The sequence below is a fragment of the Leuresthes tenuis genome, unplaced genomic scaffold, assembly GCF_036924035.1.
Source record: "Leuresthes tenuis unplaced genomic scaffold, fLeuTen1.0.hap1 SCAF_6, whole genome shotgun sequence".
NCBI classification, from domain to species: Eukaryota; Metazoa; Chordata; class Actinopteri; order Atheriniformes; family Atherinopsidae; genus Leuresthes; species Leuresthes tenuis.
In genome coordinates, this window is record NW_027325360.1 from 17,955,599 (window position 1) to 17,970,535 (window position 14,937).

Genomic DNA, 14,937 nt, shown 5'->3' on the forward strand with positions numbered 1-14,937 from the left:
CTGCCCTCTCTTCTTTCCCCGAGTTGTTCCATTTTTCTTTCAGACCTGAGAGAGCAGAATGCACCCTGAGTGAACCTTGTTAAAAGCTATGTTGAAAACAGATACAGAGTGAAAATAAAACAATATGAAAGACTGGTTTGATTTTCAAAACAAATCTCTTCAGCCTAATTAACTCCATCCAAAGGGGTCAGCCACAAGTTACAGCTAGCCAGTACTACAAAGAAGCTGCTGGTGCCAGTTGTTTTGTCTCGGCACACTTCACCAGATGACAAGGCTGATACACAGGAACAGAGCAGGGCTCACAGAAGAAAGACAGACAGACTGTGAGGTCAGTTATGGGGAAACATCAGGAAGAGGAAACGGAGATTAAACTGTTCAGTGATGAGGCAAAGAGCAACTCAGAATACAAAGCCTAAAACTAAACTTAAGCTGAAACACTTATGTCTGGCCCTCCCTGTCCTGTCTTTGAAAGAATATGCTGCACTGTGATACTATTTTCTCACAGCAACAACACACACACACGGGTATGGAATAAAATATCCCAGAGGTAGAGATAGCAAGCGCATACAGAGATAAGACAGAGAACCAGTGCAGAGAGGAGCGATGGAAGAAAAGGGGGGAGAGTGGGAGAGATGAGGCTAGGCTGGAGGCGCCTGGGCAGGCCTGTCAGACCAGAGGAAGTGCTGGTGCGTAGGCCTGCAGGTAAATGGAAGAAGAAAGGCGCCTGCAGGCTGCCTGAGGCAAGCCTGGGCCCTTCTGTTCTATCATTTAGGAGACAAGTCCTCCACTGATTCCCAATTAATATTTAACACTGCACAGACAACAAGGCACTCCACTGCAGTACACATGCCAAGGAGAGGAGAAGAGAAGATGAGAGCAGGGGAGAGGAGATGAAGAGGAACTGGCGATACAAAAATGGATACATTTTTAGTAAGGTGAGACAATATTTTAAAATATTCATCATAGTTGCATTTAGTCATTTAAGTACATTTTAGAAGCAATGTGTTTTAGTTTATAATTGCTGCTTGAAGGTGAAGTCTGTGTCTTAATGGCACTGTGGTGATTATGTGGATTTGACGTCTTTAAGTTTGTGTGAAGAAGTGTTTTAGAGTCACCCCAAAGTGAACACTTGTTATCATTTCATACTCTTGTTTTCATGTTTCCACTGCCTCTAAAACACCCAGAAAAAGTACTTTACAAATTCACATCTTGATGCAATCTCGGTGATGGGCCTCGGTTTGCAGATTTTCCTTTCGCTGGAGTCGGTGCTAACAAATTGTTGGAAATTGTGTTTGAGGGCCTTGAACATTAGAAACAGTTGGAATGTGTAGCCAGAGGTCAGTAAAGAACACAACCTAAAATGAAGATGCAGCTTGTGCCTGTGAAGATGGGCTTCATGAGAACACAGCTGAAGAGCAAACCACAAAAACTGTAGTTAAATGTCCCACAGGAACAATGACGTGAGCGTTGTGCTGTGGTCAGTTTGCACTCCCATCCTTTCTCTGCCAAACTCTCTCCCCTATTAGAGCAAACTGAAAAACCAAAGTAAGGGATGGCGTTAAAAGTTCATGCCCAGTATAGATCAGAGTACCATCCCCTCTTCATTAATTCTAATTTGTTTGCACATAACTTGTCGAGTATTTTCAGATCACATTTGCTCTGTTTTGAGAAGACATCCTTGCGCCAACGTTATTATTAAAGCTAATGTTTCTGTGAACCATGGGTTGATGTACAACACAGAAAAAGTTAGAAAAGTTCCTTCGTTTTATATTTCATTGCAAACAGCATGATCCCAAGATATTTCATATTTTGTTTAATCAACTCAATAGACTTTGCAAATATACATCTTTTACTGCATTTCAGGTCTGCCTGCAATTTAGAGCTTGTAATAGGTTCAAAAAGAGAAGAGGAATAATACACGTGATTAAAAAGGTGATCGTAATCATAATTTTGTACAAAAGCAGCCTTAACGAAAAAGCTGTGTCAAAGATAGCAAAGATAGGTAAAAGACCACCACTTTGTCAAGAAATGTGTGAGAACCTCATTGAAATTTTTAAAAACAATGTTCCTTAAAGAAAGATATGGATGTATTTGCATATTTCTCTCTATAGACTGTATATCATTAAGCAGTTAGAGGGATGTGGTGGATTTTCAGTGCTTAATCAGCAGCAATGCGAGCCTAAGCTTAAATATGACACTCCCATACTGTTGTGCATCTTAAGATCCTGAAAAATGGGACAAAAAGATAACTAAAACACTTTGTTGCTTGGTGTCCTCGATGCCAGAGCAACTTGTAAGTCTTGTAATAAAATATTAACAACTGTTGCCATTCTTTCCGTTTTACAGTCACCACATTTTAGGATAGTGTTGCAGGCCTGAGATGAATAAAAATGAGTTAATGATAAACATCTTGGGCTCTTACTGTCAGTAACAAAATACCCTTTTTCATATCGTCTCAGTTTTTTTCTGATTTGGGCTGGTCCAAAAGCAGAAATTCACAAATGCTATTGTCGATGACATTTAAGTAGTGAAACAAAATCAAAAAGTTTGTATCCTAGACCAACAGCCGAACCCTTTCCTCTCGACTAAAGGCATTCTTTGTTTGCTTGGGTTTGTTTTTGGATGGTTTAATTTACTGCACTTGAGTTATTACAGAATTAACCTAATCAGATGTTTTATGTTAACATTTATGTTAAGACTTTTTACATTAGTTTTATACCCTATTATGAACATCCAGATGGAAAAAAACCTCAATATAAATCAACAATTTTATTTCCGTCCTTAATATGATAACAGCATAACAACATTACATAAGCTGTGGTACGCAGATACAGTGAAAGCTAGAACTAATACCTAACTAACTCTTAAAAGCGCTCGACCTTTTTAATGATTTGGAATCGCGTGACTGGACAGAAAACGATTTCATTTCAAGTTTCATGAAGAGAAGAGTGCTAAAAAACAGTGAGCATCCTGCCAGAAATGTGCAACACCTCCTCGACACCTCTCACAGTCAGACTGTGGAGGGCTCAGCCCTGTGAGGACACAACTTACGTGCCATTTCCTGTGGGACAGCAAGCAACTGCAGACACTCTCTGTACCCTTGCCCCCATCCTTCCACCCACCCCCACTCTCTGGCAGGCGAAGACAGAGGGTGGTGAAGCCTTGCACCTGGGATATCCAAATGCCAGCTCGGATGCTTTGGAACAGGAAACCTGCTTTTGAACCCAAGTCATGCTGTGACCAAAACTACAGTAGAGTTCCTCTTCCTCAAGCTCACCTCTAAAGGCAATAAGATTGCTTGGCCCCCTGTGTTCACAGCAGAAGGCAGAGGGCAGAGGGAAGGCATGACTCTGTGGGACGCCACCAGCCGGAAATGATTCTCTGTGTGCCAGCACTGAGACGCCAACATGACAGGGGAGATTGTGGTATGCATGAGGTAAGATTAATACAACCAATATCACATGGTTGTCTCTCTGAAATAAACTGCAACTCTAATATTGTGGGTTTCACAATCTAGAAATCTGATGAAAGTGTGGAGATGCATTCCATGTGGCTATGCAGCAATCCCCCAAATTAAATTGCATAGATAGACATCCAGGCAGGGAGTTATGGATACCATGGATAGCCGTCAATCACCTTTCACCACAAAAAATACCTCATGACCTCTGCTTCACTGCTGCAGAATGTGGAATAATGACAGTCTCAGTGGGCCTCCTGAGGAATTCCAAATGGGAGTTAGAAATGAGGTGGTTCAATCAGTGGGAAAAGGTCAAGTGCATGCAGATTTGCTCTCCCTCGCTGTCTCCATTCCTCTCCCCCAGTTCAGCTTCATGCCCCCCACCTCCAGGGTGCTGAGGCAATCAGGGTAAAGGTTGTTATTGCTGCTGCCGTTGCTGCTGGTGACCACATTTAAATATTCAACTGAAAAATGCTCCCCCCTCATTTTTACCCTGAAGATAGCTGCTGTTGAAGTGCTGTGCTGCAATTTGATATGGCCAGCTAATTCTGCTGTTATGTCTCGCACTGTCTCAGACAACAATGGAGGAGAGGTGACTGGAGGTCATTACCTGAGCATATTAGCTCTTAATGGTGGCGTGGCTTAGGAAGAGAAGCAGCTAAAAGCAAAGCTAACTAATGGCTCTGGCAGCTCTGCCAGCAGAGGCACAGGGCTATTAGGAAAACTACAATCCCCTGGTGAACCTGTATGTCATGTCCTAAGGCTGACTGTGACAAGGCCAGGTTGTCTCTGTCGATCAAGCTGGAGGAGGGCTGAACCTGGCCTGACATGGCATGAACCTGGGATATTAGGCCCTGTGGGAATTTTCATACACCTGGCTGATTGGCACCATAGGGCTCCAGGGTGTTGTCACAGAGTTTATTGCTGCAGGTGTGCTTGTGTGTATGTGTGTGTACATGTCTCTGCTATAAGGCAGATTCTGGGAAAAAAAATCTCTCTACGCATTCAGTTGATTGGAGGTTGGACTCATTAGGGGAAAAAAGCACTTTTCTGTGTTTTACTTCTCTGTAGTTGAATTCGTCATAATGTGGAATATTTTACGTTTCAGGGTTATTGAGGTTATTGTTTTGTAATCAAAAGTATTCTAAAACACAATGCTTGTGCCTGGGGTTAGAGAAAAAGGGCATACTTTGGTTTGCCTTGAAGTCTGATCCAATAACAGGAAAAATATGGGAGCAGAAGTGAGCTGTGGGGTTAGCAAGGGCAGTATCTATGGCAAGCCTGGATGAAATGTGCACATGCAGCGTGGCAGTTGCTTTCTTAGAGAATGTCATCCTGGCACAAATGCAACTGCTAGTGTATTAAACAAATAGAAACTTTCTGAAGTGTTTCTGAAAAATAACTAGGCAGAAATCTCTATTGACCAGTCTAATGACAGACTGTCTGAGTCAAAATGAAAACAGAGTTGGGGAGCTAGGGGGACGCTGGGCCTCCTGTCCAGCCACCTCAGTGTTACTCGTCACCTGACTGGTGCATCTCTTCCTCCTGTAGGAGGACAGCTTTTAGGTTCACCCCTGCATCCTGGACCCTAGGACCCACAGTCCATGATAACAGTAAAGGGGAGGGATGGGCAAAGAGGGAAGTCGCCACTGGCTGACGGTGGTCAGGGTCAGTGGCATCCATTCACCCCCATTTCCCTGCAGGGCCTTTCTCTCTCATCTGTCTGGATGGGTGCCCTCTCTCTGAGGCACAACATGATGAGAGGCCCTGGCTCCGCTGCCGTCTCTGCCTTTCATGTCTCCATCTAGGGCAGTGGTAGAGAGACGTGGAGTGGAGGACGAAGGAGGGGGCAAGCTACAAATGTCACCCATAAGGGGGGATTTAATTAAAAATGACAGGGGCTGGCGCTGGAGAGTGCAGCCACATATGCACGGAATTTGGGTGCAGCGAAAGCAAGTGCCTATGATTTATAATTCAAGTAATGCCCTGCACTCCTTTTAATTCTACGGCCAAAGAAAAAAATATCAAAAGGCTGCCCCTGTGAGGCTAATCCAATATGATATTTTTAAGGGCAGGCGGTCAATAGCTTTTTGAAAAGCCAGCTTCTCTGTCTCCCTTTCTGCTTTTCTCTCTTCTCCACTTGTCTGTCTTTCCCAATCTCATTCTGCTGCTCCCTCCTTTCTCTCCCTTACACTCCCCGCACTTCAGTACCTCACCCACCCTCCCAAGCCTAGACACAGAGCGAGCTGTGATAATGGAAACATCCCGCTCTCCGCCTCCCGTTTCTCCTGCTAAGCTCTGTGCGCTTGGGGGAAATTGATTGTCTGGCTAGCCGATCTGAGCGCTTCCAGCTGATGGTAGAGCCAGTTAAGTCCTTTTTTATTGAGGGTATGAGGGATTTTTAATGGGAGTCGCATCAATGAACTGTGCAGCCACTCAGCATCTGCATGCAGGTTTTTTTTTCCTCCCAAAACCCTCCTCATCCTCTCATCCAAACTGCTCCACCACCCCAGTTTTCACCCACACCTAAAACATTTGTGTAAAGGACAGCAGATGCAAATGGCACAGCTCTCTTCTACCTGACTGTCAGGTAATCCTCCTCCTATGCTTTCACTTACTCTGTCTATTTGAAGGGTTTATCATTCTGTTCGGCCTCCTGTTAAGAGCCCAGGTCACCTTACCCCACAACTTCCTTCCATTTTGGCAAAAACTGGGCCACAACCATTCAGTCACAGAGGCCTGCTCAGCATGGTGACCTGAGTGTGCCCACTTCTGCAGCCAGACCCACTGTCTGCTTTTCTGCACCCCTTCTGGGCCTGGATGAACAATTGCCTTATTCAGGCCAAGTGCTGCACAGTAGTGGAAATCCAACACTTGCTCCCCCCTCCCACCCAAGGACAGAAAGGAGGCTATTATGTCCAAACATCCTCATTATGAACCTCAAGTTAGTCGCTGTGGTAGTCCTTCAATCAAAGGGTTTAACAGGTGGAGAAGTAGAGACAGAAAGAGGGAGAGTTAGGCAGAGAGGGTCAGTAAGAGGGAGGGCAAAGGGAGAACTGGAGACTGTTCTTTTTCTCTATTGATTTGAGTCCTAACTCCCACTGGCTGCTCCTCAATAAAAGACCTTGAGAGGAAGTGGGCTAATCCTGTGAAATTGGAAGTGGGAATCGATTAAGAGGAGTGGTGAGGATTTCCTCCATTTCTCTCCTGTCCCTCATCTTTACCCCTCCACTAATTTTATTTTGAACAGCAACCCCCCTCCCCCCTCTTTCAGCTCTTTTAGAAACCTCATTGGTGAATACGGGTAACTCCACTCAGCTAAAGAGATACCCTTCCAAACCCACATGGAGCTCAATCCATTTCTCAAGTTTCCTTTCTCCTTCACATGGGACATCCACATGGTTACGATTTCAGGACAGAGGCAGCACACAATCGCATTGTTGTTGGTAGTCTGTAAGAGGCAACTGGAGTGTAATTTTGAGCTAAGAAGTTGCTTCTGCCGAGTGAGGAGCTGAGGATGAATGTGGACAGTGCTTTATTTCTTTGCCAATCATAGCTACTCTTTAAAGAGTTCCACTTGGCTGTTTACAGAGCTGATAAAATGTTGCTCTGAAGGAGAACCACAAACCCTGCTATTTCCACTAAGCCTCTATAAGCTTAGGTGAAAACTGTTGGGTTTGAGGCTCCCTTTCCATCTGCTGGGATATTTAATCATCTTGAAGTAGCTCATTGGTTTGCCATGTAAACAAAGGCCTTTAAAGAGGTAAAAAATAGGGAAAAAAACCTTTGTTTCACTAGTCAGAAAAAGTTATCCAAAGCTCCAACATTAGTGAGAAAAGAATCTCTCTCATTGCTGTAACTGATTCAAAACTGATCGGACCTACTTTTGTAAGCTCCGCGGCAGTTCTTAACTCTGGCTCTTCTCTGTCCCTTTACACCATTTTGTGAGCGGACAGAGGATGATGCTCAGGGAGCAAACACAGCAGCTGCCACACTTTACATGCGGCCAGCACGGCTGGGGCCAGACACTGTAAATGTTTACAGACCCTCAGGGTCACCCAGGGCCAGTGAGGCACGTTAAACACTGCCTGTTCAGCCCTGTTGCCACGACTGCACAATCAGCACAGTTAAACAGCCTCCCTCACAATGAGTAGCCAAACAACATGGCAATCCAAGGTCTAAGTGCAAAGCGAATGAAGCTGTTTAGAATTCCACAGACTAGTGAGGGAACACACTGACAACGATGGAAACTGGTTACTGGAAGGTCTATTTTGCTTCACCTAACAATCAAAGTTAACAAGCCATTTACATCATTCTCCATGAGCAACAGATTAAATTCAAATGACAAACACAGGCCTTTCTCATTCCCTAACTATTAGTTAGGGAATGAGAAAGCGGAACTCTTGGCAAGTGGAACTCCTGACCTCCCTTGCTCCCTTTTGTTGTTAACTTACATTTCCGTCCTAGGGCTTGTGGTAGCTCCAGGGTCTTGCTGGCACACACCGGGTGCTGGGGTGGAGGGTTCTGCCTCCTCTGCAGACAGGCCAGCATGGCGAGGTGGGCACAGTACTACAGCCGGGGGAGTTCTGCGGCCAACCTGAAGCAGAAAAAGGGCAAGAAAAAGAGGGACATTAGAGTGAGTTAAACAGGCTGATATGAGGTCAAAGCTCCAACGCTGTGTCTGGTAAAGCAGCAGGGGCTGGCTGAGGGCTAGATGGGCTAGGTTTCTCACCAGGGATTTAATTGGGAAAGCATGCTTACAGCTGCCTGCCTCTCAGCTCTGTGTGCTGAATGATAAACATACACCTGCACTGGGGCAGCACGGCTGACATGGGTTCAGAGCACAGTCCAAGCCAGTCACTCTGCAGCTTCAAACAGCACATCCACACAGCCATTCAACCGCATCTCCTGTCTGTGAAACCATCCTCAAAACAAACACACAGGCTCACACAGAAAGTAGCAACACTCTGGCACACTGAGACACATTCTTTCCAGGGCAGCATGTATGTGGTGATTGATGGCGTTATCTATGGACAGAAGAAAAAAAAAGGTAATGCTGAGAAAACAGCAGTCTGTTTGCTACAACTTAACATGCAACAGCTCTGGGGGACTGTCAGGAAAGGCCTGGGGGCTTGAGCAGTGTCTGGATGTATGTGTAGCTGCGTGTTCAGCCGAATGGTTGCATGTGAGTGTGTGTGTGTGTGTGTGTGTGAGCAAATGCGATAGATAGGGAGGGAGAGACTGCCAACCGTACATCAGGGCTAGTGACGGCACTAATCAATCTCCCTCTCGGCCATAAATCTCAAGCTCTACGTTCCCCCTTTCCCCCCTCAGCCACCTTCACTCAGGAACAGAGAAGGAGTTGCAGCTAGTTTCTTTTGCAAAAGCCCATCACGGTCCCAGTGGAAACAGAGGGCACAGTTGTGTATAAATATATATATAAAAGAAAACCCATAGATCTCTCAAAAAGAACCCTCAACGATCAAATAACATAGAGGGCATCATTTATCAGGAACATAGCAGTGTCACATAACACAATGATGACTGATTACAAAGACTTCTACTTGGATTATGAGCCAGATGAGTACAGATGAAGCAACAATTTAGGCCTAGAAAGTGTTTTCATACGATAAAGATCGAGATTCACTCCTTTGTTCTTTACTCAGCACATATTGTTACATGCTTTTGCTGTATTGAAGACTGCAGAAGCCCAGACTCACCTAAAATGGAAAGAAAGTTGCATCAATAAAGAGGATGTCGTGTCTGAGTCTCTTATCCAAAATGAATCAAAAAGAAACAGTATTATTTCATTCTGGACTGGTCTCTTCCCATATTAAAACAAAGAACAGAAGCAAATATTTCATATATGCTGTCAGCGCCAGCATCTCCTGCTATGATGCGTGGCAGATTATTGAAAAATGATTTCTCATGTGTCTGTCACAGGCTAGTCCTCTTTTATTTATTTTCTCAGTGAATCACTAAATGAACATTTAGCCACCTGCCATCAGTCCATTACTCAGTCTTATAGATTATCATCTTATATGAAAGAAAGCAATTACAAGATTAACTCAACTCAACTAAACTCAGCTCAGCTTTATTTATATAGCTCTTTTCAAGCAATTGAAGTGCAACCCAAAGTGAACAAAAGGAGAAAAAAACATCATTATTTAGAAAAAAAAAGGAGTAAAGGATTAAAGCAGTAGCTCTGGCAATAAGAACAAGAAACACATAATATATAATAAACTGTAATGAGAGTAAAAGTTCAAATACAAACATAAGGACAAAAAAAGATTAACAAATGAAGTAAATGCTTAATGCTCAAGTTAAATTTTGAAGTTTGAACCCTATTCCCAAACTAGGAGCTGGTTCCACAGTAGTTGAGTCTGAAAAGTAAGTCTCTGCATCCCATTCTGGTGTTTCATTTTTGTGAATAACAAACAGACCAGTAAAATATCAAATTCTATTCCAATTCTATCAGGGAACCAAGAAGGACAGGCTAAGACAGTCCTCTTGACAGTACTAGTCAATATTCTGTTGCCAGTGTTTTGGATTGACAGAAAAGTTTTAAAGAATTTGTTTGGATACCCAGCTAAAATTGTATTACATTGGTCCAGCCTAGATGTGATAAAGCTGCGTACCGGCTTTTCAGCACCACTGTGGGACAGGATGATTCTGATTCTGGTGATATGTTGCAGATGAAAGAAGGTTGCTCTAAAGACCCGTTTAACATGTGAATTAAAATGGTAAATCCTACTCAAAAAAGACTCCAAGGTTTCTCCCAATAGTACTTGAGGAGAAAATAACACCATACAAACTAACTGTATGTTTAGATCGTGAATCTCTGAGGTTTGGGAGTAAAAAAAAAAAAAAAAGAAGTCTGTTTTGTCTGAATTCATAAGCAGGATATTACGGGTCATCAACACCTTAATGTCTCTTTGACAAGCCTGTAACTTCAGGAACTGTTTTGTTTCCCCAGGTTTGTCATGCTTCCTGTGGATATTACCCAGAAGAACCGTGCATACACATATATACAGAATCATGCAGAACACCATAAAAAACTGGTAAGTGCAGAGGACAAATTATTTACATGTACAAATCTATTAGATAAATATGACTAAAACCAATTTAAAGCAGCACCCCATGTAATATAAATGTTGTGATTGATGGTGTCAAACGCAGCACTGAGATCTAACAGGAACAGCAAAGATTACAAGATAGATAGATAGATAAAGATTGTGGCAAAAAGCTGTGGCTCCTGTTCTTATTCATTTATAGAAAAGAGTAGATTATAGACCACCACTAAAAATCATCAAAATATCAAACCACTTACTTAAACATTCAATCAAATCCATCTTTACAAATGACACAGTATATCTGCAGTATTTGACAAAGATGGAAAACCATGATGTAAACATAAAATGTCCTAAAAATCATTGGAACTTCTGTTCATTTAAAGGCAACCAACACTGTCACATAAGAATGATAATTCATTAGATAAGCTCAATTTACTTCCTGCTCTCCAGAAAAGGCTACACCATCTGACCTTAAAAGATACCCTGAAAAATCAGAAGAATGCATCTTTTGATTTGAGAATTACAATTAAACTATTGAGACATTTGAAACCATGAGTTCACATTCTGCAACCACAAGCTCATGAAAATGTAGACAGCCCCAGTTTGAACCAAATCCTCCTTACACAGATTCTACCTTAAAAAAAAAGAGATTAAATCAGTGGATCTAAATTTATCACCACCATTCAGCTTGTTTTATGATCGATGGATTGACAAATGAAGGAGGGAAGCATGATAGACAAGCACATCTTCCTGTCTTATAATTAATGCTGAATGAGTTTCCTGTGTTGAATAGTTAAAGATCAGGAGCAGGTGCTACAGAAATGCATCGACCCTGCAAATAATTCAGCCTTTCACTCATGAAATGCCTTTTTTCATAAAAGAGTTTTCTAAAGACATCCCATTTGACCTCATACCCTCAGGCTTGTACAATGCACTTAACACTCCAAATCATGTGTATTTTTAAAGCCTACCACATGCAGCACAAAACAACACTTTTAGCACAAAGCTGACAGTGAGAAAAGCACTAAAAATGCATCTCTATGATAAATATAAGTAAATTAAATCTGCACAGTTCACTCTATTTCTCTCTCACACACACAAACACACACATTGCAGATGGAAGAGAGGGACCTTTCTATGTCTCGCCAGGTGCTTGAGGAAAAAAAAAAAAGAAAAAAAACTAAAAAGGTCGCTCACAGTGCCATTTCCTCTCACACACAGGCAGGCCTGGCCCAAACACACTGGCACTTTGAGCTCATTACTGGCTATTCACATAATCCTTTCTCTGTGTTCTCTCTGTGAGGATACTAATTTCACAACGAGCCCATCCTCACAGTCCATTTGTTCAAAGATAGTGGCTGAGAGAGGGGCAGTGGACACGTGGTGTAGATTGAGACTAAAAGCTAGTCTTAACAGTGGATACCGCCACAGTTTTCTCTCTGAAATGAAAGACAATCGTGTAACTACCCTCCATTTTTCTCCATTTGCTGCTCACGAAATGTATTCGGAGGCATTATACTTTGCTGAAAGAGACCCGCTTTTTCTCAATTCAATTTCAGGAACCAATTTTCTCCTATTATTGCCTTTAAGAGCAAGGCAAAAGGAGCAAGTCTTCGGCTTGTTTGTCATGTCCCCCTTTCCCCTCATCTCCTCCTATTAGGTTATTGTAGTACTTAGCAGATGTCTATCAGTGGAAGGAAATTATCTCGGAAACCAAAAGCCTGTGACCCATCACCCAGAAGCCCTGAAAACAGCCCGTCTTGCCGAGGTCAATCTCTGTGAAGGTACGAGAGAATGTGTGTGTGAGCACACATACACGCTGCTCAAAACACCACCTGCACTTCACTCACTCATCAAATCCACTCACAGGTCTCCTATTACACCAGTGCAGGGATATCTCAAAAGCCAGGATGTCTATCGGCTCTTTTCCGTTCTGCTAACGCTGCTGCAGGGTTTGCAATGGGGGTGGAAGATCAGTCCCATGAGATGAGGGAATAAGCCGGAATCAAGAGGTGGTGGGCTTGGCAGAGGGCTATTTCTTAGTTAAAAGGCTCTTAAACTGCAGAGAAGATCAGAGGAGATGGCTCCCTGTGCCCAAAGCTGTCTGCTCAGATAAGCATCCTGCCAAGTGTGGGGTGTAACAGGGTGGTCATGGGTGAATAAATCCTGTGTGCGTGTATGTTGAGCTACACATGTTTATGTTGAAAGACAGACTGAGGTAGCTGATACTATAGGGTAGCTATCAAACCTTAGTATATTTTGGTACGTCTAAGTCTAAAAACTCTAAAGAATGAAAATGTAGTGTTGAATGTTTGGTCAGAGTTATAGTTTATTTGCTCGTCAGTGGGGTCCTGATGAAAAAAGAAAAAAGAGCAGTTGTTCATAGTTTTATATGAATAACAAAGCAGTAGAACTGCATGTATTTAGGCAAAAATAACATCTGTGACCTTTGGATTACACTGTCAAATTAAAACTGGGTCTTCTAGGCAAACCAGTTCAGTCTCGCACGTAATTATGTTCATATTGTTCAATCTACGTCCACCATCAGTGCTGATCCACAGAAGATGTAAAACCACATATGGGGTGAGCCTTAAAGCTAAGATAGGGAGCTTGATGTAGTAGAGGTAGAGGAATGGGCTATGTTTCTAGTGCATATATCCAGTTTCTTTAATGTGACTGCACCTTCTAAAACCAAGGCCACTGAATCCTTACCCATAGCCAGAGGCAGTGTGGTCAGCTTCAAAGAGCTGGTACCATACATTCCAATCATTGCTCCATTTGACTATCCTACAGATCGTGGTTTCAGAAAAAAAAAATTGCTTATTATTTTTGACTGAACAGTGGGAGCCAGCACTAAACTGCACTATCTGGCTCGCAGAGTAGTTGACATGAATCCATCACATCTCCTTTAATCTGTGAGTTTGCTATTATCAGTTTTGGAACCCTTGACACTTTGGTCATAAATGTGTGTTTTTTTTGTAATTTATTTAGACGCTGCACTAAATCTTGCAGTCCAAAGCACACACTAAAAAAATTGGCTGTCCGCAGGGATGTCATGTTTTTACCACTGTCCATGAAAGTTGAAGACGGTAAATACCCATGTCTACTGCGGTTATTTGACCCCACAATCTATGCCGATTGCACCTTTTTCCACTAAGGACAAAACTGAAATGCTACTGGTTGTTGAGTAATTATTTTTTGTCCAGTGGAAAATGTTCTTTTTTTGGATGAGAAATACAGAAACGTGGCACTCATCTCCTTGTCTGATCAAACTAAAAGGCTGTTACCAATCTTTATTTTCAATAGGCTGTGTGGGCAAACTTTAGCATATAGATGTGGTGATCCAAAGTTTTATTGAATTATTGGATATCAACTGTTTCATCTTCACTCAAGACAAAAAAATGAGCTAATATTTTTCAAAGCCTCAGTTTAAAGATAGATAATCATCATGTATTTTTTCTTTAAACAGAAAATCATTCAACAGGCCTCTTTAACCCCCCCTTTGACTGTCAGAAGCCTGGTAGACAGGCTCCACAATGCTCGGGGGCGGGGCTTCATCCTAATTGAATGGTGACCCTGCCATCTCACTATGGGACGCCCCATGCAGTGCTTTTAACAAGCTGCTGTGTCTCCCCTCTTAATAAGCCCAAACAAGTTAATCCAATCGACACACTCAAACCCTTTCTTTTTCTTTAACAAGGCACTGCCTCTATCCTGTTAATCCCTGGCTCCCCCTTCTCCATCACCATACCGTCACATGAATGGAAGGAGAGTGAAAGGCTCCATTAGGAAGGACTAGCAGTAAACCCCTTTCGGCTCAGCACTTTCCACACACCAGCACTAAATAATTTGCACTCATACAGTATATTCAAAACACCCAGACACTAATACTCACATGTGCCTGATATAAAACTGGTCTATTTGGATGTGGCGCACAAAGAGAGGGTTATGCTCGCCGACCCTGATCCACATACAAACACACCAATAACAAAACCACACACAAACAAAAATTCTGAGGGGACATTTGCCGACAGGCACGCACTCTGGGACATAAAAAAGGCATTGTTAACAAACCCTCCCAGTTCCACAAACAAGAGCCACTGATTCCCTAACAATATAAGCCCCTGGATGCACTCACCCACCAGCTCTGCACAACCTCACACCAGCACAATAAATAACCTGCACAACAAAAGGCCATTGTGTGTAAAAGCCCACAGTTTGGGCATTATTGCCATGATATACAGTGCTGGACTAACATATTGGCAGCTGAATCTTATATATGTGATGTAGCATGTCACTGTTATTGGGGCTTATACAGCTCCGTACGCTGAGCAGTCATATTTATAAGAGGTTTCTCTGCAGATGAAGGGCATCTTGGCAAAAACACTCAGCTGCTAGCTTTCCATA

The 14,937-nt window shown here is 42.8% G+C and overlaps 2 protein-coding genes across 4 annotated transcripts in view; one reads left to right on the forward strand and one right to left on the reverse strand.

Moving 5' to 3' along the window:
• git2a (G protein-coupled receptor kinase interacting ArfGAP 2a) overlaps nucleotides 1-14,937 on the forward strand; it is a 125,241-nt gene that overhangs the window by 55,696 nt on the left and 54,608 nt on the right. The window lies entirely within an intron of this gene.
• fam222aa (family with sequence similarity 222 member Aa) overlaps nucleotides 1-14,937 on the reverse strand; it is a 50,371-nt gene that overhangs the window by 16,078 nt on the left and 19,356 nt on the right. The window contains exon 2 of the mRNA XM_072387975.1: nucleotides 7,912-8,054. Within this exon, the coding sequence (XP_072244076.1) occupies nucleotides 7,912-8,008 (97 nt within the window). The 5' untranslated portion in view covers nucleotides 8,009-8,054. The remainder of the gene's footprint in view (nucleotides 1-7,911; nucleotides 8,055-14,937) is intronic.